This window comes from Athene cunicularia (assembly GCF_003259725.1).
Source record: "Athene cunicularia isolate RWA chromosome 1 unlocalized genomic scaffold, athCun1 chr1_part1, whole genome shotgun sequence".
Lineage (NCBI taxonomy): Eukaryota > Metazoa > Chordata > Aves > Strigiformes > Strigidae > Athene > Athene cunicularia.
Window position 1 is genome coordinate 105,049,247 of NW_020799091.1, and position 27,828 is coordinate 105,077,074.

The 27,828-nt window shown below is 34.9% G+C and overlaps 1 protein-coding gene across 1 annotated transcript in view; it reads left to right on the forward strand.

The window, feature by feature from the left end:
• Positions 1-27,828, forward strand: part of TMPRSS15 (transmembrane serine protease 15) — a 57,599-nt gene that overhangs the window by 16,252 nt on the left and 13,519 nt on the right. Inside the window, exons 10-21 of the mRNA XM_026850432.1 lie at positions 2,422-2,530; positions 5,172-5,281; positions 7,256-7,393; positions 9,258-9,407; positions 11,768-11,870; positions 12,354-12,504; positions 13,682-13,823; positions 18,950-19,039; positions 20,324-20,449; positions 20,912-21,043; positions 23,414-23,524; positions 26,172-26,304. Coding sequence (XP_026706233.1) covers positions 2,422-2,530; positions 5,172-5,281; positions 7,256-7,393; positions 9,258-9,407; positions 11,768-11,870; positions 12,354-12,504; positions 13,682-13,823; positions 18,950-19,039; positions 20,324-20,449; positions 20,912-21,043; positions 23,414-23,524; positions 26,172-26,304 — 1,495 coding nt within the window. The remainder of the gene's footprint in view (positions 1-2,421; positions 2,531-5,171; positions 5,282-7,255; positions 7,394-9,257; positions 9,408-11,767; positions 11,871-12,353; positions 12,505-13,681; positions 13,824-18,949; positions 19,040-20,323; positions 20,450-20,911; positions 21,044-23,413; positions 23,525-26,171; positions 26,305-27,828) is intronic.

Consider the following 27,828-nt stretch of genomic DNA (forward strand, 5'->3'; position numbering starts at 1 on the left):
TAACGGCAATGGCTGGCATTGCTGAAAAGCAGCCATGTAACATATAAGTGTAAGGAAAGGGAGACTGGAGGCTGATCCCAGGAGGCGTTTCTTTCTGCAGATTCTCTTTGCAGTTATTGTATGTCGAGGCTAACATTTTGTGAGTACCTACCTCACAGCATCATCACAGCACTGACAGAGATTAATCATATATAAGCTGGGAAGTGATGTACTGCCTTTGGCAGAGAAAGGTCTTGTCGACTGAAATATGTGGGCTTGATTTGACAAGTTTGGGGTGCTTCTCCCTGCAATTCAAGGATAACAGGATTAAGCCCTCGTAATGTGCCCTGTATGCAACATGAGTAAATACAAATGGACAGCAGGATGCATGCTGGGGAAACAGTGAAAGTGGTTCCTACAAAAGGTGCCTCCTTGTCTCATCAGGAGAACAGCTGAGGCTTATGTGATGGCTCCAGGAGGAGGCAGAAGTGGAATGACTTCTGTGACCCTGCCTGCCTTTGACCACAGCTACCTCCTCCCTGCAATGAGGAAGCACTGTGAGGTTCTTCAGGGAAATAAAACCAGTCCCAGCTACATTCCTGCTCATTCCTGAGATACTAAGCACTGACTATTGCTAGGCTGTGGATGAGAAGCCTAAGGACTTTTGCCTGAATCTTTCTGTCCTATTTCAAGTTACTCACTGTCTCTTAAGAGATAAGAAGAAACAAATAAAAGTAAAAAAGAACAGAAATTAATCGTTGACAAGAGCAAACATTTGTCATTAATTTTATTAGAACAATATGCTATATCTCTTTATTACTGCCAGTGCTACAAATTCTTTTTTAGATCAGGATGTGTCTTGCTAACCACATGTTAACAGTACTACTTTTTTGCACACTTCATTAATAACAAGCTGGGTACTTCCCTTCTTCTCACACTGATTTTATTCTTCTCAATGGGAAATGGTTGTAAATATTAGCCCATTGGTAAGGACAGGAAACATATGAATAAAAAAGGACAGAAAAAGTCCTTCTATGCAAATACCCAACTCTAAAGCTGTAGCCTATTCTGATAAAAAGGTTATATAGAATAATAGGGACTTTTCTCTATGTATTTAAAATGTGTTCTGTTTTCCTCTCAAAGGCCATGTAGATAGCAAAAGGGAATATGTTTCTATTCTAGCTCATGCATTAGACATATCATTGTTAGTGAAATTTATTCTGCCCAGTTTTTTATTAACAGTACATGAAGAAAAGCTAAATTTTTATGTTGTGTTTACTAAAGTGGTAGTCAGAAAGAATTTTACACTTATGAAATGAACAGACAAGGAGACCAAATTTAACATTTTATATATCATTTCCCAGAGGAGGAATATGCTCAATAAAATTTCCATTTAATTTTCAGTATGATTGATTATTCATCATTTGGATAGTCATTATAGGTATGATTTAATTTCTGATGTTAATGAAAAGCTCTAATTTCTGATTATCTGCCTCAAACTGATGAACTTGTCCTTATCTCTCCAGATAATCATGTATGGTACTGACTTTATCCTTATCTGAAAATTCTATGATGCTTTCTGAAAAACTGAAGAAAAAACATAGTCAGACAGATTCCTAACATAATGTTCAAGAGATGCAGCAAAAGCTTCAACAGTGCTTCAGTGTCTGCTGAAATAAATAACTCTACATGCATTAGCATTTTCAATCTTGCTGAGGCTTAAAAATACATATTTTGGGTTTAAATAACTGATTTTTAAACAGAATAACATGAGTAGAATGGAATAGCAGCACCAAGGTAACAAAACTAATTCAAAAGCTTTTGAAAAAATGTATGATGATGGATGACATTTACCTCAGACGACTGAATTCAATAGGTGGCAGGAACCTTGGAATATCCACTTATCTGCGTACTTGGTAATATATAAGGCAAGGAACTAGGAAGCTGCTCATAAAAGTAGAGATAGCAATAGTCAACTGTATCTCTTCTTACTTTTATTCACATGATATTGAATTGTTTCTGGTAGTGCAAACACAGTTTCCTGATTTAAAGTAGCTGTAGATAATAACGGTTAAGGCAAGATCCCGTTTCCTTACAAATGTATAAAAGAAAATGAAAGAAAGAGAATTGGATTACTTGAATCTTACTGTTGGATTTGAATTATTTTGATTAGTTTTGATTAGTTTAGTTGAATTTTCTCTAATTTAAATGGGAATTATCTGTACTGCTTTTTTTTTCTCATATAGTACTTTGAGATCAAATAGTCATAGGAATTAGAAGTGGGAGTAAATTGGTAGTGTTTCTTACTCTGTCTTCTGATTGTTGTTTACAAAGCATTTCCAAGGTAACCCATGTAAAACAGTATCTAAGGTCACCCTTGTTTTGGTTCTGATTCTGTTTTTCAAATGGGATTTTGACAAATGTTCTTCTATATCTTTACAGCTTCAGTATGTGATGGAAAATATATGTTGATGGATTCCTCTGGGTTTTTTCACTCTATGAATTATCCAAAACCATATAATGCAAATATCATTTGCCAATGGATTATACTGTAAGCCATTTTCCAATAATTTTCTACAAAACATTTGTTTGATTATGAGGTGATATTGTTTCCTGCACACCAACCTTATGCCATTTGCTTATATTCCCAAATACCCAAGCATGAAAAATATGTAATAACATTTTCTCCTTTTTATTTATGTAACTTTTCTTTGAAAAACTGCATGCCTAAAACCCATAACCATATCAATAATTTTCACACTTACAAAAGATCTTAGGTATGATTTTGAGAATCTTGTGTATTATATGCATGCACAGGAATATATTTGTACACTCAAATATCATAACTGCAAGATATTTGTTTCAGAGTGTTACAGTAAATACTACTTTTTAGGTAATATTTTTATATGATACAACTGTTACTAACAGATGGAATTTTAAATAATTCCCTTGTCATTTATGGGTACACATTTCATCTGAGAGTTAACAGTATCTGTGCTCCTAAGTCATTTAGGAATATGCTTTTAAAATGCATGAGTATCACTTGATACAATAACACCAAATGCCTTTTAAGACCTAGGCACAAGAAGTGGAATTTGTTTAACAAAGGGTACATACCTACAGGGAGGGACAGTTATATGATTTTGATGCTCTAGGTCCACTTCATAGGCCAGGGAGAAAAAAAAATCCATAGTAAGTGATAAATCTCTTCCTAAAGTACACATCTAAAATAAGTTAGATAATTGCAATTTGGAAGCTCCTAAAAATCGCTACAATGACTGCCAATTGAGAAGTTACTGCTTTGAAAGGCAGTAATTCTTATTATGGATTTGTAATAATGGCCATTCTTTGATTCTGAGAAGTATTAATTTGGTAGAGGAGTTTCAAAGGAGATTCAGGAAATGTCTTTAAAACTGGGTAAGATTTGGACTTCTCATTCCCGAGGCTCCTTTGAAAGTTCTACCTTCTGAGTTTGTTCAAGACTTTTGTCTTCACCTTGACACTTCAGGAAAAAGTCATGGTTTGGCTCTGTTTAGTATGTATGTTCCTTCTCATCTTCATCAATACTATTTACCGATAATTACTAGCTACACCTGTTTTAAAATATAGGTGTGTCACAGGAAAAGAATCCTTCAGAATACAAACCTAATTTTTTCCTCAGCTTATGGTGTTGCAGAAATTGAGCACGATAATCATGTCTCAAGTACACTACCTCCTTCTAGGCTGCTAATTTTGCTTCAAATGCTACTACAGCTGCAAGAAGCATTGCATTAGGTGGATATCTATACCAGGTATGTAGGAAAGAAAAGCTTGATTTTGGAAAGAATCATGAGTAATTGTGAATAATATAGTACGGGTGCTGCAGATCTGTGTAATTACAGGTTGATCAATGACAGAAACAACCATCGCCTTTCATTTTCCAGTTATCGGCTTTAAAAAATCTGTCAGCACTGACAGTAAAGACCTGAAAAATTCAATATGGTCCTCAAATTTTGTCTCCCTTTCAAAAAGAATTGTTTCTGTGAGGGAACCTTTGGGGTTTTCCAGTAACCAGTGAGAGACATTTTATCCTATTGTTTTTATTATCCCTATAAAAATGTGCTAAAAGTCACCCTATAACACACTCAAGATTTGATTTCTGTCCTGTCTTTCTTTGTCTAGAAAGATTTCTCCATTACCTTTAGGAAAAGTTTTTACATTTTCATCCCATTAATCACCTCCCCAAACGAAGCTGCAATTTCCTCTCTTTTGAAAAGTAAGATCAGCATGCTCAGTATTTCCCTGAAAGATTATCTTCCTGAAAGATTACCTCTCAACTATATTTTTTACTCTTTTCAAACCAAGGATATTTTTTTTTCCTATGGAGAAATACATAACAAAAAAAACAAAGCAAATGCAAATATTAAAATATTTACTTAATGCTTCTCTACTAATTGGTACTGATAAGCACGAGCAGGTTGCTGTTGAAAACCTATCTTCATTGGGTCTCTCAATTCCAGAAAACAACAAATAATGATACAGGAATTTAAGTTGATTGTGACAGTAGAGTTTTTGAATTTGGACTACCATATATGTTTAGTGGAAAGGCAATGGGAAAACTACTTAAATATAAATTACTGAAAGAACATAACTGCAGCAAAATAAACCCCAACGTTTTTTATACTTTAGTTATTAAACTTACTGGGTGTTGGTTAGGTTTGATAGCATATTCCCAAACAGTGGGTTTGAGATCCTCAAATCTTCATACAAATCCTGGTTTTGTCATGAGAGGCATTCTTCTGTTCTTTTGAGAGACAGATTTTGATACCTTGATAGTCCTACTGATACCATGATACCTTTTCTCTGACTTGAGGAATTCTACCTGGGCAGTGAGATGTTATCTATTAGTAACATGTATTAAAAAGCAATTGTAAATTAATGAGATGGAGTTTATATATATATATATATATATATATATACTTAGTAAAGGCTTACTTGTACTGTTGCAAAGTTTAATGCTTTATTCCTTTGATAATTTTATAAACTGGAAGTTAGGCAAAGAGGTCATCTTGACTAATAATCTTTATTAATGTAATTTCACATAATTTCTGAATTTAATATCATTCAAGCATATGATGAATTTACTACAATCAAAAAAAGATTACTAGAACATGAATTTCAGTTCTGAGGATTATTTTTCTCTTGTATCTTAGAGTGCCTCAAGGATTATCAATTAAACTGAACTTCACTTCTTTTGCTACACAACTGTATGGGGACATATTGAATATTTTTGAAGGTATAGGACAAAACAAGATTTTAAGAGGTAAGGTTATTTTTCAGCTAATATTACTTTTCCATTAATGTAAGTGGTAAAATAAGCATTTTTAAGTGAAAAAAAAAAAATTGTATGCGTATGTTTAAGTGGAAGAATGCATCTGTGTAAAGGTACCCTGTTAGACAATTGATCTTGATACACATATCTACTCTTATGAAGTGACCAGAGAAATGCTTCCCTAATATATTAAGAAATAACTACTTTTTTTTAAAGATCTTATTCAACAGTCTTGATAACTTAACCAGAACCATGGTCCTATGGGGTCCATGTTTCACTGGAAGTATGTTTGCAGAATATCCTGTAACATCACATACAGTAACATAAACTGAAACTGTTGGGAGAAGTACTATGATACTTCCTGAAATTCATTACAAGCATAACATTTCTTTCCTCAGACTTTGAAATATTGATGATACCTTATCTCTGTCTCTAGATTCTATTCTGGAAAACTGGGATTTTGCCCATTTTTCACAAGATCTATCCAGCTGAATTCATTAAGATATTAAATACATGTACTTTAAGATAAATATGTAGAGATAAGACAGAAAGAGATATTATTATTTATCCTATTTTTGGAAACAGGGCAAGAATGGGAATGAGAAATAGTAAAATACTCAAAAAATAAAGAATGGATAAATTCTACCCTTTCAGTAGTGCTTTGAATTTTATCCCACTTTGGAATTTCAATTTAGATATGAGAGATTGCTTCAATAATATTCTCTGCAACCATTAACTTCCATAGATTTAAGGACTGCTGTGGGGTTGACCAGTGATGCCACAAAAACATAAAGACAATGTTAAAGCCTGTCCTTCAGTGGGTTGCCTAAAACTTTGCAGTTTGAGGGGTAGATTTCCAGTTGTTGGAAATACCAAATGTAGAGGAAAGAGGGACTACGAGACATTTCCAGATTAAGACTCTCCACCTAAGTAAGTAAAAGAATGTGAGAAGGAGGAAGGAAAATAATGCACATAAAATTAAAAATGTGAATGATTATGCCTGTTGTCTTTCCTTAATAATTTGGCACTCTTTCAAATATACAGCATTACAAGTAAGTAAATAGCTACTCCTCAGAAAAGCAAAGTTTCTCTGTGCAAAATTGGGCAAGGACTTCAGAAGAGAAAGAGTGGAGGCAAAAGCTTTCACGGAACAGTGAGGAATTCAGGATTTTCTAGTCACTAGTCTAACTGTTGTTACCTGGCATCATATCAGCTTTAGATGGAGGAGCAACTGTTTTACTGTAGGATGACTGGTATCAATACTTAAATTTCATTCATATGGAATATATATGAGCAAATTTAAATTAATTTAGAATTTAAAGTCAAAATTTTGATTCACTGTACCATAGAATCATTGAACTGCCCAGGTTGGAAAGGACCTTGAATGATCTGGTCCAACCTTTCATGGAAAAGGGAGCCTAGATAAGGTTATCTAACACTCTGTTCAGTCTCTACTTGGAACACTGCAGTTGTTCCTGTGCTATGTGCCTTCATGAATACATCATAAAATGAAATCCCTATGTAATTTCACAGTTTCCTTACTCTTTGAATATTTATAAGTGTATATGCTAATGATTAAACTATGAGAGTAAGTATATATGACATACATATGTAATCAGTACTGTGATTCTAGAGTTTCAGAGTCCATATCTAAATCTTGAGAACATTTGCCGTATAATAAGCATGGATATGAAGATTATGGTGTTGACTATGTGTATTATAAGAGATGTTTCTCCACTAGCTGATATCCATATTGATGGATATGAGAGATGGGATACATGGCAGCCAAACAACTAAATGCCTTCGGGGTTTTGAAGCTATTGTTGGCAGAATCACAATACAAGAGGGAAAGCATTCTTTAAGTCTCAAAAAAATAATTCACTGTATTTTTGTGACAGCACTGGGGATTTTAATGTGCATGGGATTGTTTTCTCTCTGATTATATTACTTTTTATTTGTTCTCAGCTTCTCTATCAGGGACTAATCCTGAGACAATTTACATTTTTTCTCATGAGGCTACAGCACAGTTTATATCCGATTATTCTGAAAATTACAATGGCTTTAATGCAACGTACACTACATTTAATGCAAATGAACTAAACAGTAAGTGTTCTTTGTGTGTGTGTGTGTGTTTGTTATCCTGAAAGTCTGGTGAAATTATATTTTCAGTTTGACAAAATGCAGATGTAAAGGGAAGCAGTATTTTCTAGCCTCAGTCTACTAACTAGATCCACTTTGAGACATTTCATACTGTTTTAAAGATCAAGTCATTGATTTGACTAAGACTGTCCACAAGTTTAAAGTCCTGTATCTACCAGTAGGCTGATGCCTTAAAAAGTTGATCTACTTAAATAGATTCCATATTATAGAATCATAATAGAATCATAGAATGGCTAGGGTTGGAAGAGATCTTAAAGATCTAGTTCCAACCCTCCTACCACAGGCAGGAACACCTTCCACCAGACCAGGTTGCTCAAAGCTCCGTCCAACCTGACCTTGAACACTTCCAGGGAGGGGACAGCCACAGCTTCTCTGGGCAACCTGTGCCAGTTTCTCACCACCCTCACAGTAAATAATTTCTTCCTTATATCTAAACTAAATCTACCCTCTTTCAGTTTCAAAACATTATCCCTCATCCTATCATTACACTCTCTGACGATGAGGCCCTCCCCATCTTTCCTGTAGCCCCCTTTAAGTGCTAGAAAGTCACTATAAGGTGTCCCTGGAGCCTTCCCTTCTCCAGGCGGAACAACCCCAACTCTCTTATCCTGTCCTCATAGGGGAGGTGCTCCAGCCCCCCGATCATCTTTGTGGCCTCCTTTGGACCCTCTCGAGCAGGGCCATGTCCTTCTTATACCGGGGGCATCAGAGCTGGGCACAGCACTGCAGGTGTGCTGTCATGAGAGCAGAGTAGAGCGGGAAAAATCACCTCCCACAGCCTGCTAGTCATGCTTCTCTTGATGCAGCCCAGGATATGCCTGTCTTTCTGGGCTGTGAGAGCACATTGCTGGCTCATAGTCAGTCTTCCATCCACTAATACCTCCAAGTCCTCCGCAGGGCTGCTCTCAGTCTACTCATTACCCAGTCTATATTTGTGCATGGAATTGCCCTGACCCATGTGCAGGACCTTTCACTTGACCTTGTTGAGTTTCATGATGTTTGCACAGGCCCAGCTCTCAAGCTTGTCAAGGTGTCCATCAGATTCTTTTCAGCCAGTGTGTTCACTAATGAACACTGTTGAATCACTGATACTAATCATTATTCTGTGATTGCCTGACAGAACCTCCTCTCCAGTTTCTGGTCCTAACTCATTGTCACAAGTGGTAGTCTTAAATGGCAAAACTAGCATTCAGGAAGATACCTATTTCAGTAAATAGGCATTGGAAAAAGCCCAGATGCAGTAAATCTACAGTGACAACAAAATTCAGCAATATGACTCATGCACTCGTGTTCTTTAGTAGTTGGGAAAAAAATTAGATGCAGATTGGAAAAGTAAAGGCTTCTCCAGCTGCTAAATCTTGAGCAGGATGTGAATAGAGTATGTGACTGGGAAGGAATATGCTGCAGGAAGCATCCAGAGTTCCAGCAAAATCTTGTCATGTGGAAGCCCTTGCTGGGCACTGACCTGGACTTCCACTGAGCAAAATATCATAGGAGGAAAAGAGATGAGGATGTTGCAGCAAATACATGTGAGCAAAGAAGGATCAAAGGAGAACGACAAGGAAAGGGGCATCCTTGGTGCATGGAGCACAGGACTTCTGAGCATTCAGCTCTGGTGGTGTGCCCTTTCAACTGGAGCAATCCAGGCCTTGGCAAAAGAAAGAGGGAAAGAGCAGGGTTGGCCCTTAGTGTTAGCTATGCAAGGGGCCCTCTCTCATTTACATTGTTTATCACTCATTCTTATGTAATTCTGAGAAAATACTTAATGTCTCTGTTATTTTTAATTACTAGAGTTTCTTATTCACAGATGATGAGAAAGTCAGTTGCACTTTTGAAGATGGCTTTTGTTACTGGATACAAGATTTAGATGATGAATCAGACTGGGAGAGAGTTCAGGGTCCTACCTTTCCCTATATGAGTGGTCCTGATTTTGATCATACATTTGGCAGCGAGTCAGGTAAGATCAAATACAAGTTGCTTGAAGATTAAAGGAGAAGATTGATTTAGTTTATCTTATACCATTGTACAATGGATTCTTCATAACAGTATTGCTGGGATGTAATTTTTTTCTGCCATAAAAGTGAGTCAGGGCTACCAGATAAAACGTTTTATGCTACTGATTGCCATCTTGTGGAAATATACCAAAGCTAAAAGAAGAAATAAAGGAATATATAAAGCAATTAAAGTATGAAGTATCAAAAAATTTCAATGTTGTTAATATGCCAAAGTGCTCTATCTGAGAAAGGAATTTCTATTATGCAACAGTGTTATAGGTCAAATAACTTCATGTTTACCTTAAGGAAAAACCAAAACATAGTTACCTTTTAGGAAAATCACTTCTCTTTCATTCCTATCTACTGGTGACACCCTCATGGTTGTCGCCACAATTTAACATAAAGTTGACCTGCAGGGTACATAGGGCACCTGTATCCCCAGTTAGAATCACACACCAAACACACTAATTTTCAACATGTGCAAAACACAAACACTCCAACTGTTAAAGCAAACCAACTTAGTTGGAAGAGTGATCATATCAAATGTGGGCTTTAATTAAAGAGACAATACTGATAGGAATCAGATTTTGAATGTGTATCATGAATGCTTATCCCGGAATTAGACTCCAAAAGGTTTTTTTCTTCTTCAACAGGAAAATTAAACAATCTGTCTCTCAGCTGATTTGTCAGTCCAGATAAAACTAATTAAGATAATCTAGATTTTGCAATGGTTATATGTATTCTATGCAAGACTTACACAGAATTTATTCAGTGATAAGTAACTGGAAAAATTGAAAATTACTCTGGAAAAATTTACTCCCAGGAAAATAAAAATATTATTCAGCATGTTATTATTATTCCCTCTTTCTGAGTAAATGCACATTTTCTAAACAATCTTCAGAACACTGTTTTATCTTCCCACTTGACTCCTAGAATACAAATCAGATGAAAGGATGTAAAATTTTTTAATAAAACACTTGACAGTGATTTCTAGCTCTTGAAAATGGTTGTTTATTTTGGGTGCTTATGTTTCACTGTGCTAGACCTTAGCTGACATATGTAATGTTGCTATATATAATGTTGCTATTATATTGAATATTTAGATTTCTATGACCTGCATTTGAAGTAGAATTGTGAGCTGCATCATTAATATCTAGATATTGCATATATTCAGTGAGACAGGGTATTTTGGTTTTGCTGCTCTTGAAAAGCAAAGAACTTCCTCCTCACCAATTGATTCTGAATGCTCAGAGAATTGATAAAACAGAGACAGAGAACTGTCACAGTGACTATATGAAGACATTTTCTGAAAAAGAATGCTATGTTCATTTTGTTAAAAGCTAGACACAATGTATATTTTAATGCATGCTTTCTAAGTCAACACAGGAAATGTCTGATTCAGATTTCAGACTAATTTTCAGATTTTAACCTCCCAAATGAAAAAGCTAGCTAATCTAGAAGTATGAATAACAGATTGTAGTATATGTAACTGAAATGATATATTTATATTTGTCAAGTGTATTAATATAATATCTGCATATATATGTATTAGATAGATTTATAGATAGAAAAACAGAATAAAATCTAAGATTACAGCCATGATTTCACTAAAGCAATGATCTTATTTTAGGACTTTTAACTCCGCCTAATTTTGCTTTTCTTATGAGACAAATCACAGTGCCTCTCTAGCCTGGCCCCACATTATACTGCGTTCTGGCAACAAGAAGTCCAAATTCCCAGCTGCAAGGAATTAACTCAGAAAAAGCCAAAAACCAATTTCCCCAAATAATGTGTTGTTCTTGTGTATAATTCTTCCCCTTGTTATAAAATATTTAGGTAGTCATTTTCTCACCCCCCTCAACCCATATTTCCCATTATTATGTGGACAAAAATTATAAAAATGTTAGGATATTATTCTTCAAAATCACAAGCAATGTCAAACAGGAAGGTGTTATTATAAACTAAGTAGAAATTGCTTAAGTGAATCATTGCCTTCACTAAATAAATGGCAGATCTCCCACTGGCTTCAAAAGGACTAGTTTCCCATTTCACGTCTAGTTATGAGAAGTGTCCAAGAAGCTTAAAAGCTCATTTTTGTATGTTGTTTACTGATAATCATCCAAATTTATTGTGTTAGGAATCTTCCAAGACATGCATTGCTATCTGTGGTTGATATTATTGATATTATTTTTAATGTAAAAGCTCTAATTAAAACAAAGCAAAGCAAAACAAAACAAAACAAAACAAAAACAAAACAAAAACAAAACAAAAAAACCCAACACAGTAGTTCTGTACCGACTAAAATTTGTTCATTATCTTTCAGGATTTTATATTTCAACACCCATAGGACTTGGATTCGGAGAAGACAGAGTCCGGATTCTGAGTTTGCCTTTGGTCTCTTCAGATTCATCTTGTCTAAGCTTTTGGTATTCTTACATAAATCCTAAACATATACTTTGTTTAAGAATAAAACCAAATAGCTTGCTTTCATATATAATATTAATCCAAATCAGTGTGCCAGCAATACAAGCTTGCTTCTGTTTGGGTTTACATTATCAGTCTCAACCCCAGGCGTGAAACTTTGACTCCTTTATGGGTTTGATTCTTGCGGTTAACTTCAAGGTATTTTCTGTTACACCCTGCATCCAATATTCATTTCTATACAGAAATGATATTAAGAATCCCTGAAATGTTTTTGGTCATGAAGTTTAACTAAGCCTCTGCAGAAAATACGGCAAACTACCAAGTAATCTTCCAGGTGTAATCTAAGCATACAATTCATTTTACCTTCATGCTCACTGCAAGCTAGTCCTAATTCCATAAAACTGTTTAAAAAATTAAAAGCTTGAATTTTTTTCATTAAATTTCACTTTGTTCTAATAATACTGAAATTGCTCTTCCCCCTCTAGGTATTTCATGTACGGTACTAATGTTTACCGTTTAAGAGTTAGCATAAGTAATGAGCATGGTTTGGAAAAAATAATTTTCCAGAAAGAAGGAAACTATGGAAACAACTGGAATTATGGACAAGTAACTTTAAATGAAACATCTGATTTTAAGGTTTGTTAAACTGCTAGTTCATTTCAAAATTTATTTTTGCTAAGCTGATGTCAGAGGTTTCTGCCAAATGAACTCAATGATCCACAGCTCTAAAGATAATATCTAGTACTATTTACTAATGCATACCAACAAATAAATGTTACCATGCAGAAGACTGGAGTCCCCATTTGAATTGTCATCCTCCCCTTTCCCTACTCTGGAATTTAAAGTGTTATTATAGTAGAAAACAGAAAACCTGAACACTGTCAGGGGACAATCAAGCTATCATGAAAGAGAGCTTTCCACAAAACAAGGGTGTTCAAAGTCTATCAAAATCTGACACAGAGTTGAAAATCTTGACAGTGATATGAAGCACTTAGCCATCAGAAGATTTTAATTAAATAATTTCAGATTCTGAAGCAGCATTTTCACTAATTAGTTACAGAATAATTCACTGAGTGTGTGTTCCAGAGGGAAATGTATTTGGCACCACATGGTTAAAAACTGACCTGACTTATTTGTAAACAAAAGGAGACTTATGCTAGAAAATTCCTTCATTAACTGTCTATTGAAAATAATTTCATTTTATAGATATTTGGGATGGCTTGTCCTGCTATAATAGTTTTGACTGATGCAAAAGCACTGACAGAAAGATGCATTTACCATCTGAGGAAGTAAATGCATCTGTGACCTGGCTGCATCAGATTTCTAGCAAATGTGTGTTCTATGATCTTGGGACGAGTGCTATACCTAGCTGTGTTTCACCAGCACAAATTCCTTTACTTTAAATATATGGATATTAAAGCACAATAACAAACAAGTCAGATTCATTTTTTCATGGAGATATGTTATTAGATCAGAACGAAGTTTGGACTGATGAGTGATACAGAATTTGCATTTCAAAAGTTACACATAGGTATAGATAAAAAGTAAAGTTACTGAATAGTTTTTAATCATGTTCATCATTTATACGAAGAAATTCCTGCATTCCTTAGAATGATCCACTCAGTTTGCATAGTGCTGTATTGTTTTGCAAAGAATCCTGTCTCATCCCTGATGCCTTTCTCTGAGTGTAGCACCAGTGTGTATTACAATGGAGCTAAAAGTATTCAAGAAAGAAGACAGAATGTTTCAGCATAGAAAGCTGAACAATGTTTCAATAAATTATAACATTCTCATTTTTCTTCATGAACTTCAGGTTATTTTTGATGCCTTTAAAAAGCGTGGTCCCAGTGATATTGCCTTGGATGACATTGGCTTGACAAAGGGAAAGTGTAATCAAAGTATTCACGTAGAGCCAACTGTGATTCCAACTGTTACTACTGTTCCTACAGTTCCTAGTAAGTAAACATTAAATTACAGTTGACTGCCATTTCCTATGACTGTATTTGTGTATAAGTGATTCAGAATTTTCAACTTGCATTTTTATGAAAATCTCCCTTCAACATTACAAAATTATCTTCAGGATAACATACTAGGGATTACGTTCCCTGCCCATGACTCCATTGATAGCAACAGATTAGTATAGTATCTTCCAAAACTTGAAGAGTGGAGGATAATTAAACAATTCAGAATTTGTCTCTAAAAGCTTTAATTAGTAAAGCTTCCAGGAAGCCACTGAAGGGGAATGAAGAAAAAAAAAAGAAGATTATAACCTCTGTATTTGAAATTATAAGCAGTGTAGCAGGGGAATAAGAGAATGAGCAAAGTCATATAATAATATCACTAGAGGTATCAATAGTAAAAAATCACCAAGCTCTGAGAACACCTGCACACTGAAAACTCCCATATTTAGGGGAGTGAATCTATAATAGTGCTAGAATAGTTTAAGAATGAGCATGATCTATGTGAGTGTCTAATACTCAAAATGGAGGTATTATCTGGAATAAGGCTCACAATGAATGAATGCTTTTCAATATTCATTTAGACGCATTGTTATTCCTACTGTATCTGAATACATTAAAAAGGAATAAGAAAGCAACTTTTGCTTTGAAAAGATTTTGAATAGGGAAGCAGAAAAGACAGAAAGACAGCAGTTCTGGTTTCAAAGGGACCAAGTGGACAAAAAAAACCAAAACAAAACAAAAAAAAAACCCAACACAATCAGAGGACTTTTGTCACTCCCTGATCTAATAAGAGGCTTCAATATTTGCATAAATTGTGGAATGTGTCAAAACCTAAGCCTGATTTCTTGTATTTTACCTTTGCTAACTGTCCTGATTTCAGCCAGGATAGAGTTAAATTTCCTTGGACTGAGAGAGAGCACAGCTAGAGGGCTGGGTCCGGATTGATCATTGGAGTATTCCACGTCATGTGATGTCATGCTCAGTATATAGGCAGATGTGTGCTCTCTCGTGCTGTTTTTGGTTTTCTGGGTCGGCGTGTTGGGATTTTCTGGTGAGGTTGGATCACAGCTGGGGGGTGGTGGGCTGCATACCTGTTGCCGTGCTCAGTAAGCCACGGTTGCATTTTAACTATTTTGGTGGTTACTGTTGGTTTTGTTGCTATTAGAATATTTTTATTATTATTATTCAATCTACAAATTTCGGGAGGGGGGGGGGACACTAAACAACTAGCCATGTGGCGATTGCCTACCATCTGAGTTCAAACCACAGCACTAACTCTACTCTTTGTGGTAAGGCAGCAGTGATGAGTAAGTGCTTGCTTTTTTCCTGTTTGATGGGACCTCATTTCATTTCATCTCACTGTCTTCTTGGCACCTCTTCTGAATCCCAGGTTCAGTGGGAACTGGAGGAGGGTTGGCTTTTATTTGCACATTTTTACCATTTTCTCCAAGTCAGGTAGAAGTTACCGAAACATGGAATGTCACCACCTATAGCACATATGCACTTCTCCAGACAGCTTGATCCAGACCCATCATATTGCAGTCTTTGAAAGGAAAGCACAGAGATTTAAGCTTCCTCAAAACATTATAGTTTCACAGAGCTAGTTAGAAGACTCTGACTGAGAAAAAATAATAAAAAGAAAAAAAATACCTGTAGCCATCATTATAAATCTGGCAAATGTATATATAAAAAAAGAAATATTGTATATGATCTTAACCAGGTCTACACACATTCAAAGCAAAAACTGGTACAAATATGAACAGAACTTGTGTAAAAGTCATTAAAAGATCTGATAGGGCTTTTTAATTTACTGTGAAAGAAGCGTGAACTTTTTGGAAAATAAAAAGAGATTTCTAAAAAAGACCTATTTACAGATGGCTTCCAATCATTAAAACAAACAGTGAGTACGTTCCAGGACTGCCTCTTATTAGATTTACTGCCTTTTACAAAGCACTAGTTACTCTCTGGACAGCATATAGTAAATAAAAATAGTCTAAGATTAAAATAATAGAAAAAACTGCATTGTGATCATGTCGACGCACTGTGTACTAATATTACTCTATCAAATCTATAACCTCTAAATCTGCTGCATCAAGACAGGTAAGAAAACAAAACCTTCTAAATATAAGAGCAAAATTCAGTTTTAGGGCTCAATCCTGAGACACAGGGAGGTAAAATTCAATCAGGTGTATCTGTCAGCAACATTAAATTTTAATAAAATTTAATACATTTTCATTTCAGACATAATTTAACAAAGTGGGTTTTGGAATTTGCAGTTTTCATTAAAGTAAAGGTGTGGAGAGGTGCTGACGTTTGCCACCACCACCAAGTTAGCATCAGTCTAATGATTAGTGGTAGAACAACCCTGTGGTAAATTGGAGCCGAGTGCTGATGTCAAAACACCAAGGAAGTGTCATTCAGACTATAGATTTCAACCCAAGTAATGGTGATAAAGTTTTAATATTCAAAATAAGTAAGAGATCATGTGACATATAACTCCTTAGGAAACAGATTAGAGACGATCCATACTGTCCTGCAGTATGATACAAAAGCACAGTCTAAACTGTTGCTGGGGAAAAACTAACTTATTTGCATAACTTTCCTGAGGCATGTTACATATACGTTATCGTAACCTGCTGAAAAATGTGAATGTTATCAATCATCTTCAAAGAAGTATGAAATTACTTTGATGGATATAGTACAAGCTTACTAACACTAATGGTTTCACTACAAATGTCATATCTATAAACAAGAGATGAAAGAATTTGAGCTGAGCCAATTTATTTTGCTAGACTTAGAGCTTCAGTAAGAGGCATTGGCACCATTCACAGTGCCATAAAAGCTCACAGAAAAGTCAAAAAAATTTTTGATGATGGGATTATGGAAGTAGGACTTGCCTTTGTCTTTTGCACAAGATTGTCAGTTTACACTTTCATCTAAAACAAAGATTGCTTTCATCTTCATATTCATTTATAACCTATCTTTTAATACAAACAGCAGTGTGGAAACAGTGTAGATTCCACACTTAAGATGTGTATGTCAATATGAATTAAAATTTTGGCCAAAGCACAGATGAATTTTTGTAAAAATAGGTCATATATCATTTTGTACAGTGTTGAGAAAATTGTCAATTACGCTCAATGAAAGGACCAAGATTATTCGTGCTGATTGCTATTATGTTCTCTAACAAGTGACAGCCATATGAATAACTCCATATAAATTTGTGTTTAAAGATCACTGGAAATTTTTACAACATTTTTTCCAGACATGAGTAAAATCGATTACTTCTATCATTTTTCCATGCAAGAGAAAGATTGTTACTAATGTGACTTACATGTAGTCAACACCAGATCAGATTTCATCATAAGTTGTCCCTGTTTGGCTATTAAGAATGTTGGTTTTGCTCTGCTCATATCAGATGATACTCGTTAAGAATCCTATATTCTCCACCCAGCTTTACAATAGTTGTATGTCTGTTTGCATGTGCAGTAATGTTTCATTAAAAAAGGCCAGTGTAATGTTTATTTGCTGTTAAAGGTATTTACATAAAGAAGTCAACATTATGAGCCATATAGCTGAAACATAATATACTTGTTAGCTGGTCTGTGATTGCCAACAGTTTCTTTTCCTTTCAGAGAGACTGGCTTTTCTTGCCAGGAGTGATTTGATGAAATAGAAAGTTCTGTAAGATGGTTGGTCATGAGAAAGTTCAAATCTTTCTTGTATTTAGTGGAGCTTCCTTCCAGTGGGATTCAACAGGCAAACTCAGTAGGACTTGTAGATTATGCAGTCCCCAACCCAGTGGCACAGAGTACATGGTACTGACAGACATACTGAAACACAAAATTTGAGCCGTAAGGGTGGTGAAGGGGGCTGTTAAAGTTTAGCCAAAATCTGAAAGTTAAAAAAAATTAATTCGATTAATAAAACAAAATAAAAGGGTAGATTTCTTCTGCCTTAACTTCTATTTCCTGAAGCAGGTGGAAGAACGCTGTTTATTTTTTAATAAATTGTGAACAACTGAAGTGGGAAAACACCAAAGTTCTTTCTGAAGGTACAGCTGAAATGAAAATAAATAATATTTCTCAATATGAAGTAACATTTTGGATTATGAAGCTGGCATATTTTGGATGTAAATAAAATCTAAACAAAATATTGAAAGAGAATATTGAATATATAGAATTAGCTATGTCTATGTGTGTGGGTGCATGTATATGTGTGCGTACATATCTACAATATTTGCTTTTAAATATTTTTTACCCATTTTTATATATATGTGCATATACATATTTTTGATAAAGACCTTACTTATTTGAGCTGTTGTTTCAAGCAAAAAGGAAATGGCTACTTTTACCATTTCTAAGGTTTAACTGTAAAGGTTTTTAGGGCCCTGATGAGACAAAAATAACAGTATAAGGGGTTTTTTGCTATAAAGTTTATTTGCTAGATCACAAAATGTGCTTTACACTTGAGTATCTCTGCTAATGCTGCAAGAAGATCAATCACATAATAAACAAGGCTTACAAGATAAGTGCATAAATTATTATATTGGAGGAGGACTCTCCTCTATTTCTTTGATGTTTTCTAGCTTTTATATTAATATACTAGTAAATTATACAGCTGACTGTATCACATTCTTTTCTTCATATTTTCTGTCCTGCACAACTTGCAGACCAATAATCACATAATGAAGGGCAGACTCTGTCCTTCTCTGAACAAGATGGGGAAGACTTCTCATAGCATCATCATGAATACAGTCATACAGTCTTGCAGCTGGGTACCAGCACTTCACAAACAGCAATGTATGAACTATAGCTGTAGATAACACCATGGCATCAATTCTGTGGGTCAGCAGGTCTGACTTAGACACTGTAACTAATGACAGTGAATTTCTTACACACCTTGTTTCTCTCAATGCTCTGTGTCCTTACTGGAGTATTGGCTTCTCACAACTCATTGTTCAAGCTTTTTATCAATGGTACCATAACTGAACCCTTAGAGTGATGAAGTTAGCTTGAATATACTTTTCATAAAACTACTTTCTGAATTATCTTTGTTACAATGGGTTGCAAAAGTAAGACAAAAGGTTAATTATGGTTTTGAAATGTTTTATTTTTCAGCTGACTGTGGAGGGCCAGTTGAACTCTGGGAGCCAAACAGTACATTCAGCTCTGAAAACTTTCCAAACAATTATCCTAATCAAGCTTATTGTAAGTGATTCTTCTCCGAGTCTTCAGGAAAACTTTAGCCATATAAAAGTAAAGATACTAAATCTGCTTTCCCAAGTCAGATGCTGTCAAGCAAAAAAGTTCTAAGCGATCTTTTAACTGAGGTCTATATGGCACTTAGCAGAAGCTAAGGAATCATTTTAAACATCAGTTGATTAAAAAGGGATGAAGACAAGCATAATCCCTTGGAATAAGTTCAGGCAAGCTGATTCCATCATGACTATTATGTCAACTATCTTTATGTCAATGCAACAGCAGACAAGGTGCTTAAAGTCCCCATTTTACCATTACACCTCAATGTATTTGCCAGGCTAATATCATCATCTCTTCTGTTAAATAGTTAACTTTTTCTAGGGAAAAAGAATGTGTGTATGCATTTTTCCAGGGATCCTCTCATTATTGAATGTTTCTTTGATAACCTAGTGAATAGACATTTTTCTACTGATGTTACTTTGTTTAGATTAAGGTACGGCTGGCAAAGGTGGAAATGTTTCAAAGTGGTCCACTATGTGTTATTGATGGATGAAACAAGGAAGAGAACTTTGTCATTACTTCTTAATTACATTTTAATTATTTATTACTTCACCTTTAACTAGAGAATTGCGTTAAGATGCTAATCACAAGATTTGTAAGTTTATGTTTCTGTCCCACTTGAGATATGGCTTTCATTTCCAGCTATTGCTTTCACAACTGGTTAGGTAATATTCCTGCTAGTGAGAAAATACTTTTCATTCTATGAACAGACAGTTGGGTTTTTTTACTTTCTTTACAAGATTTTCATAGTATTCGAAATTATGTAGATGAAATAAGATAAAGTATAGGCAAAACAGAATCAAATACTTCTTCTCTAAAAATACATCAAACCTGAAAGACAGGCTTTTGTGACTGAGTACAGACATTATCTTACTATCAAATAAGACAACTGACAAGATTTTGACTGTCACATTTTCACAGTTACAAAAAAATTAACTTTGCTACTTCAGGAAATCTCATAGTTGTCATGAATGGTAAAAAAAGTAAAGGTGTATATGTATTAGGAGCCTAAATCCAGTTTTCAGAAGTGTTTTAGAGAATGAGAGTCAATTGAATTATGGATCTTGTCAAAATAAGAGGCTTTTAAAGAGAAGATTTAGACTTCTAAATGTCTTGGGTGTTTCTTAATAGTTTAGAAGAGATTTTTTTTTCCAAAAATCCTTCAACATGAATTAACACAGTAAATGTAACAACTGAAAAGGTGATTTTTCTGTTCATGTTATTATTTTCTAGGTGTGTGGTACTTAAATGCTGAAAAGGGAAAAAACATTCAACTTCATTTTCAGGTTTTTCATCTGGAAAATATTAATGATGTAGTTGAAGTCAGAGATGGCAGAGGACCAAATTCCTTACTTTTGGGCAAGTAACAGCATTGGGTACTAAAATGAATGTAATCAGAGGGCTGGAGCAAACTGATAATATAAAGGAAAATAATTCTCTAATTTCATTCTACATTTCCTCACATTTTTGTGTCTCAGAAATTAGGGTGAAAACTTGAGAAAGTATACCGTAGTTACATCACATTTCCCAAATGTTTGCACACATTCAACTTTCTTTGCAATCCAAACAAAATACACTTCTTGATAAATAAGACTTCTCATGTAAGTGGACAAACAGAAGTGTAATCTCTTCGTTGAACCTTATCTTCCTATACTGATATGTCAAACAGGGTTGAGCTTTTATCATTGTAGTCTGATAGCAATTAGGTTTGGGGGAATAACTCTATTCATGTGGTAGTATAATTTGCTTTTGAACTCAAAACATTTTGAAATTCATAAAACCAAAAAAGCTTAAATGCATTCATGTTCTCCTGAAGAACAGCTGTCTATACAGGAGAAGACCCATTGCCAGATGTCTTCTCTACAACAAACCAAATGACAGTAATCTTTCTAACGGACAAGTCTGTAACGAAGAAGGGATTTCTTGCAAACTTTACTACTGGCTACCATCTAGGTAAGCATATGAACGCTTGTATTTAAGAGATTATGCCACTGGTCAAATACAGTTGAGAAAAAGTGGAGAGTAGAAGGTGACTTAGCCCTTGATCAACAGAAATATGAAGTTAAAGAACAGTTACCCATCGGTACTTTATGCTTTCTAGCATGAAAAGTGACATTTTTGTTGCTTTAGTGTAACTGGACCAATGTCTGTGTCATCTGCAGATTTGTGTGATATTATGTGAAAAATTGACTCAGTATTTGGACCAAAAACTATTCAAATATTAAGAATGCAAATACAGTCTATCCCCTATACAAGGCCCAGAAAAGAACATCATTTTGTGACTCATTTGAGGGTGTCATTGCTGTATGTTTAAATGCATTTGTAAAATATTTATTATTGATCACATCCACTAGAAGAGAAAAATGTATATGGTAACTGACTAATATTTGCAATATGGTCCTTCTTGCATCTTTAAAAATTTGATCCTTAGCATTTGAAGGATCTGGGAAGAGTTAAGTCTTTTAAATATTTGGACAGCAGTTTTTCTGGTCCCAGCCAGTCCCTCTCTGAAAGACTTTTGATTTTGTTGGGGACAGCAATTAGACTTGTCACTCATATAAGTAATTCAGCAATCAGCTCTCCAAAACCATGGAAAATACAGCCAAATGCTAAAGTACATGGAACAGCAATATGCTTATCAGGACAAATACTTACTATAACTCTAAGCCAAATCTTGACAGAATTAATTAGAGGATTTGTTATTACTTCTGTGCAAGTCTGACAGCAAAGAGAAAGAAAAAGCAGTATGTATTCGGAGATGTGTGAAGTACCATTCATTTGCAAGAAAAGAAAGTCAATGAGAATCTACACTTTTTTATTTATTATTATTATACAAGTGTCTGCTAGCATGTTTAGCTAGCTGCAACATTTCTATAGATCAACAGTAATAATAATTTTCTTAATCTTTAAAAAAATCATAATTGATTTACCTTTGTAAAATCAACTCTAGTCCCATTGTGCAAGACTGAGAGTTAGGTTTGTATGAACATATGACCATTTTGCTGCTTCTTGTTCTGCCTTCTCTATCACATTTGTTCAGTCCAAAAACACTAACCTTTTTTTTTTTTTTACCTGGTTTACCTTTGCTGAGCTAGCTTTGCCCATATTTTCTTTTAAAATAAAAATTAAGCTTAGCAAGGTAGAGTTCTTAAAGTGGCCATTGCCAATTCTGGTTAAACATATATTTAAAAGGTTCCATTTGCAGAAGAATTATACTTATTCATGATCTTTGCAGCCAAAGGACAGAGACTGTATCATTAGCATGCAGGCCCAAGGATAAAAGGATTGTCAGTAAATAAATTCACAAGACAAGCAAATTTTTATTTTATTTTTCCATGAAATACTGAGGTTTTGGGAAGGAAGCATAATTTGAAAATAAATACTTTTTGGCAGTATGCAATATAATAAAAAACCTGTCTAAGTGAGAACCAAGTTCTATGGAAAATCTGGCATCAGTAATGGCCATTGAATGTGTGAAAATCTGGTTTAGGCCTTTTATAAACTATATTCTTTTGCTTCTATATTGTACAACAGGCCATACTGACTGCTGAATGCATCATTTTATATTAATTTACAGAAGGAATTATCTTGCTTTAAATAGGAAGATAATTAAATGTTTCAGTCAGTAAGTCCAGGAAAGTAAAATAAAGAAAATAAAAAATTTTTCAATAGAATTTGTGACTGTGTATTTTCTGTACATACACAGAATCATGCCATTAGAAATAACACTTTAGCCATAGAAAGAATTGCAGCTTTATATATACTTTCTATCTGATCTGCTTTTGTTACATAACTGATACTGAAGTAGCTTAATCCTACTTTTGTGAATGTTTTCCTCATTCATTTGTTAGTTTTGTCTCTTCCACCTTTCCTCCCAGACAGGTTTCAAAACCTTTCTTGGCTTTCAGTGTCTTTTTACTTGTATGTTTGTCCTGACATACTTTAAGGTTTCTAAAATTTTGTGAAGGTACTGAACATCTCAAACTTAAAATCAGGATTTGATCAAAGTTTGACTTTTCTCATCCCTCCAAAGTTTATTATGTGTAACAGAAGAACACTAGTAACTGAGCAGTGCTAAATATAGCAGAAATTACAAGGTAAAATAGCATAGATTTTATTCTTAATTAGTTTCTATTTATATGAAATAAAAAAAAAAAAAAAAAAAAAAAAAAAAAAGAGATCCATAGGAACGGAAAGAAAAAAAAATCAAAGGTTCTTCGTACTATCCACTCTATTTTTCTTTCAGGTGAACTGTATGATCTCCAGTGAACATCAACCTTCCTTGTAATTACAGATTCATTTTCCTTTCCTGTTTTCCTTCAGGAGCTTGTGCAACTGATGAGCATCGGTGTGGTAGTGGAGACTGTATACCATTGCATAACCTTTGCGACAGCCTACCTCAGTGTGAAGATGGCTCTGATGAAGCAAAGTGCAGTAAGGTTTCCTTCATACAAAGAGAAGGAATGCATGCATAATTGGTAGGAATTACCTAGGGAAACAGCCGCAAAACCTCTGCTAGTTTAAACTGCTGCAGTTGCATGCAGGCTGTGCCAGTTTACATAGCAGTATTTCATTGAGTTTGTTAGGGCCAAGGGAACAAAGTTACTTTTCTGGGATAGTGTATGTAAACTGGTGAAGATCTCTGTAAAAGGTAAGAAATTTCCTCTGTGTTTAAAACTAGGGCTGCTTATAACAGCCTCAAAATTAAATGAAACATTACATTCCCTTCTGCATCCATTTTGTATTCCCAAATTCTATCACTTTTTGCTGTAATTAATTTGAGTTTCACAGTAGTATAAATTCTACCATGTAGGGTAGAGAATAAGAGTCTTCTTGATGCAAATTCCCAGATAGTGTTGTGGGTGTGAAGCCAAACTGCAGCATGTGGCACCCTCCAGCCTGCCTAGACCGCATCTTGTGGAGGCATTGCTATAGAGTCAAGGGACGGCACAGCTGCAAAAGCAGCATACATTGCTCCTAGTGGACGTGGATGTTCCTACAAGGACACCAGAAGCTATATTGCTTAGTCCTCCGGTAAAATAATTCTTTCCAAAATGTAGGTGTACAGTATATGGCTATATTTCACATAACATGGAAACAGCATTCTCTAAACAATAATTTAAACGTAAAACTGATGTTAAAATCATGTTGGGCCTTAGCACAGAAATTAAATTGCTGTTTCTGACAAAGTGCTGTTCTGACAATCTATTATGGAACAGTAATAGAAGAATTAAAAGTGGATTTTTAAGCTCACTACATAATTTTCTTTGTGCTAAAGAGGACTGCTAGGAATCAGGTATGTTCTTGGATGTGTGCTGACAATTCTTATTGATTTCAACATCTTTTACTTGCGTATATAATAGTATACATGGCATATATAAATATATGTATACATATGTCCAAAGGCACAGATTCACTCTTTGCATTAGTGCAACTAGCTATTTTGTTGCAAACATTTTCTTCCTTTAAAATGCACAGAATAAAATTCACTTCAGCTTCTTCAAAAGCAAAGTGGGCTTGAATGGCTTTTTCCAATCATTGCTAAAGATCTGAACAAGGTAACCATTACCTACATTAACATGATGTACATTTTCCCAAAGACTTATTTTGCCATAGATTGTCTGTTACTTCACAACAAATTACCTCACATTAAGGGACTGGGAGAATCGTTTCCAAGAACCCATTTAATCCAAATGTTGGCTAAATCAATCTAAGTCTTAAAATAAAATGAAAATTCAATTAGGCATCCTCACATTGAGCCTTTTTGGTGTCCAAAGTCTTGCTCATTTTCCTGAAACCAATTTCAGTTTCTTATCAGAACTGGCAATTTGAACTGAACAAATGTTCATTTTCAAATACTCCAACTTCTGAAACTTCCCTGGGACTGCAAAGAAAAGGCATAGGATACCTCTTCCTTTGCAGAATTCTAAAATGTATAACATTAGAATTAAGCAGTTGTCGAGTGAGTGCTCAATTACTCTCTTATTCTATACCAACAATGTATTTGGAGAAGAACATGGATTTGATGAGGAGAAAGGAAAAGGAATTAAAGTCCAATTAGAAGAGAGGGGTCAAAAGTAATGTGGAGAAATCCTGCAGTGCAAGCAATTCTGAGATTTTTTTCAAGACTGCTTGAAAATTTCTCATGACATAAATTTACCATTAATTAATCATTGTATATCACATCTTTCATTCATGCACTCTGGGTTTTCTGGGTTTCAAAGAGGCATTCCTTTTTTTTTTTTTTTACCTACCGTGGGCAGACTTTACTTTTCTGTGGAAAAAGGTTTTCTGGACAATGTAAGATTTTTTTAAAAAAAAAATAATTGTTTTGGTAACCAGTAAATTTCAAATGTATTGTATGTTTCTCCCTACTTCATGCTGGCAATAACTGTCATCTGCTTGAAATGCAGCTGTAGCTCCTGAGACATTTATGGGATTTGGCTGACCTTCTTAAACCTTATGGTCCAACTTCCTTAGTCTCTATGCTGATAGCATAAGATTTATCACCAAATACTTAATCAGTTTCTGAATTTTTGTTCTGAATATTTAGTTTGGGGAAAAATTTTTCTAGAAAGATTATTTTTCAGGGAGGTTTTATTGTTTGTGAGTGTGTTTTAACTAAAGCTGCAATGAAAACAGTGAAAATCTCATAGCAATTGAAAGTGGAAAATCCAACTTTTTCTGTCAGCTCTCATTTTAACCTTATTTCCTATCAGTGTTACTGAGCATCGTGTAGCTAAAGCTTCACAGAGAATTTGGAAATTACATAATGCTGAGAAAAAGCATTGGTTAGAGTTGATGGAAAATGTACGGTTTATTGTCTATTCATAAGACATTTGCAAAATACAGGGTATGAAACTCCTGTGGCAGAAATATAGAAGGAGATAACAATAATGTTTCCTTCCTGTGGGAACACAACATCCTGGATATGCTGGGTTTATTACTGCTGTATTGAATTCTAACTTGTTTTGTTCTTCGCCAGCAATAATTCTGTTTATACTACATTTATGTTTGCTTGGGATGGGGAAGAGGTGGCTTACCACCTATCTCAAATGATTCTGTCCATTTTGGTCTACAGTGAGATTGCTTAATAGTTCTCTAAGCACTGAAGGGCTGTTACAGGCCAGGATTGGGAAAACGTGGCACCTGGCATGTGCAGATGACTGGAATGAACAGATTTCAGACAGTGTATGTCAGCTGCTGGGGCTAGGGTGAGTGAAAAATATTCATCCTTGTGACTTGTTTGCAGGTTTGCTGAGTCTGTACATTGGTGTTTTCCTCATCATTTTATTGATGTCTTTACCATCTGTGGCAAGTGAAGTGCCTGATGTGACAACAGGTTTCTAAGTGTTGCAAACCCTGTTTTGATGGCACTCATTACAGGATTGTTGACTCTGAATATGGCAGAATAGGCATGAGGATACATACTGGAGAACATTGGGAGACTGATGTGGAGGTATTAGTCTTTTGTCACTTTATGTCATCATTTACATCTTCTGTTTTATGAGGAAGGTTCAAGAGTAAAGCGGAGCGAACAGCTGCTTTGACTGCTCTGCTATCATACTAATGTTCATTTCAAGTAAATTCAAGATAATCACTTGAGTATTCTTCTGTTGGGCTCCCAATACATTTCATGCCTATCATTAGACCTGAGCTGTTGGCAGAGGAAAATGTATTTCTTTTGAGGTATACTTAGAGGGCAGAGGGAGGAAGGAAGTATATGACTGAAAAAATAGATTTGGCTTCAGTCACCGTTCAGCAGGTTTTCCAGGGAAAAGAGGGGACAGAAATGTATTTTTCAATCTATGGTAAAATTTATGGCCTAAATGCTGGCCATACTTACACTGTATGAAACTTCACTGCCATCTGCTGAATAATAAATAGCTTTCCTACAGTGCTGAGGTTTTTACAGGATGTCACTCATCCAAGAAATAATTAAATTCTAAGCTTGCAATTCATTATGTTGGTCTACGACCAACGTAGGATGCCTGTAAATACTCTTCTGATAAATTAATGGTAGAAATCACAGAGTTAGGAGGAATTAGAAAAATAACGAAATGTTATTTGAAAATACTTTTAATCGTTAGGTGAATGTGTGCTGGGTTTTTTTTACTTTTTTCCCTTTGGGTATGTACTGCATTTCTGTAAATATCAGGTATCTGCATGCACAAATCCTGATTGCAATTTATGTGTGTAGTTATCTCACTTAGACACGCATATAACAGCATACAATATATGATTAAATGTTCTTCTAGTCAAGTATCTTGTCCTTTACAGTGGCCAGTAGCCTTCTTCCTTTGATTCTTTCTCCCCCTTCCCCACTTTCTTTCCCTTTATAACTTCTAGACACTAGTCATTTTGTGGTCTATTGGTTTAATTTACATTTTTATATTTGACAGGCTCCAATGAACTTTGTCTTCCATGGTACTTTCTATTACCTTTTAAAGATTACTTATGCTTTTGTCTCTATAACATTCTGTGCCAATAGATTTGTTTGCTTCTATGAGCTAAATATACTTGCTAAAAAAAATTCCTACTAATTTTCCTAGTTACTTCTATTTAATTCCATTTCTCAGTTTATTACATATTCCTATTGTCACAAAAAAGTATTTTTAAAACTAAATTGCAACATATTCCTGTATCCTGGGTATTCCTGCTCTTACTGATCCTACAGAATAGGATAAAATTCTCATATATATACATACATACATATATATACATACATACATATATAT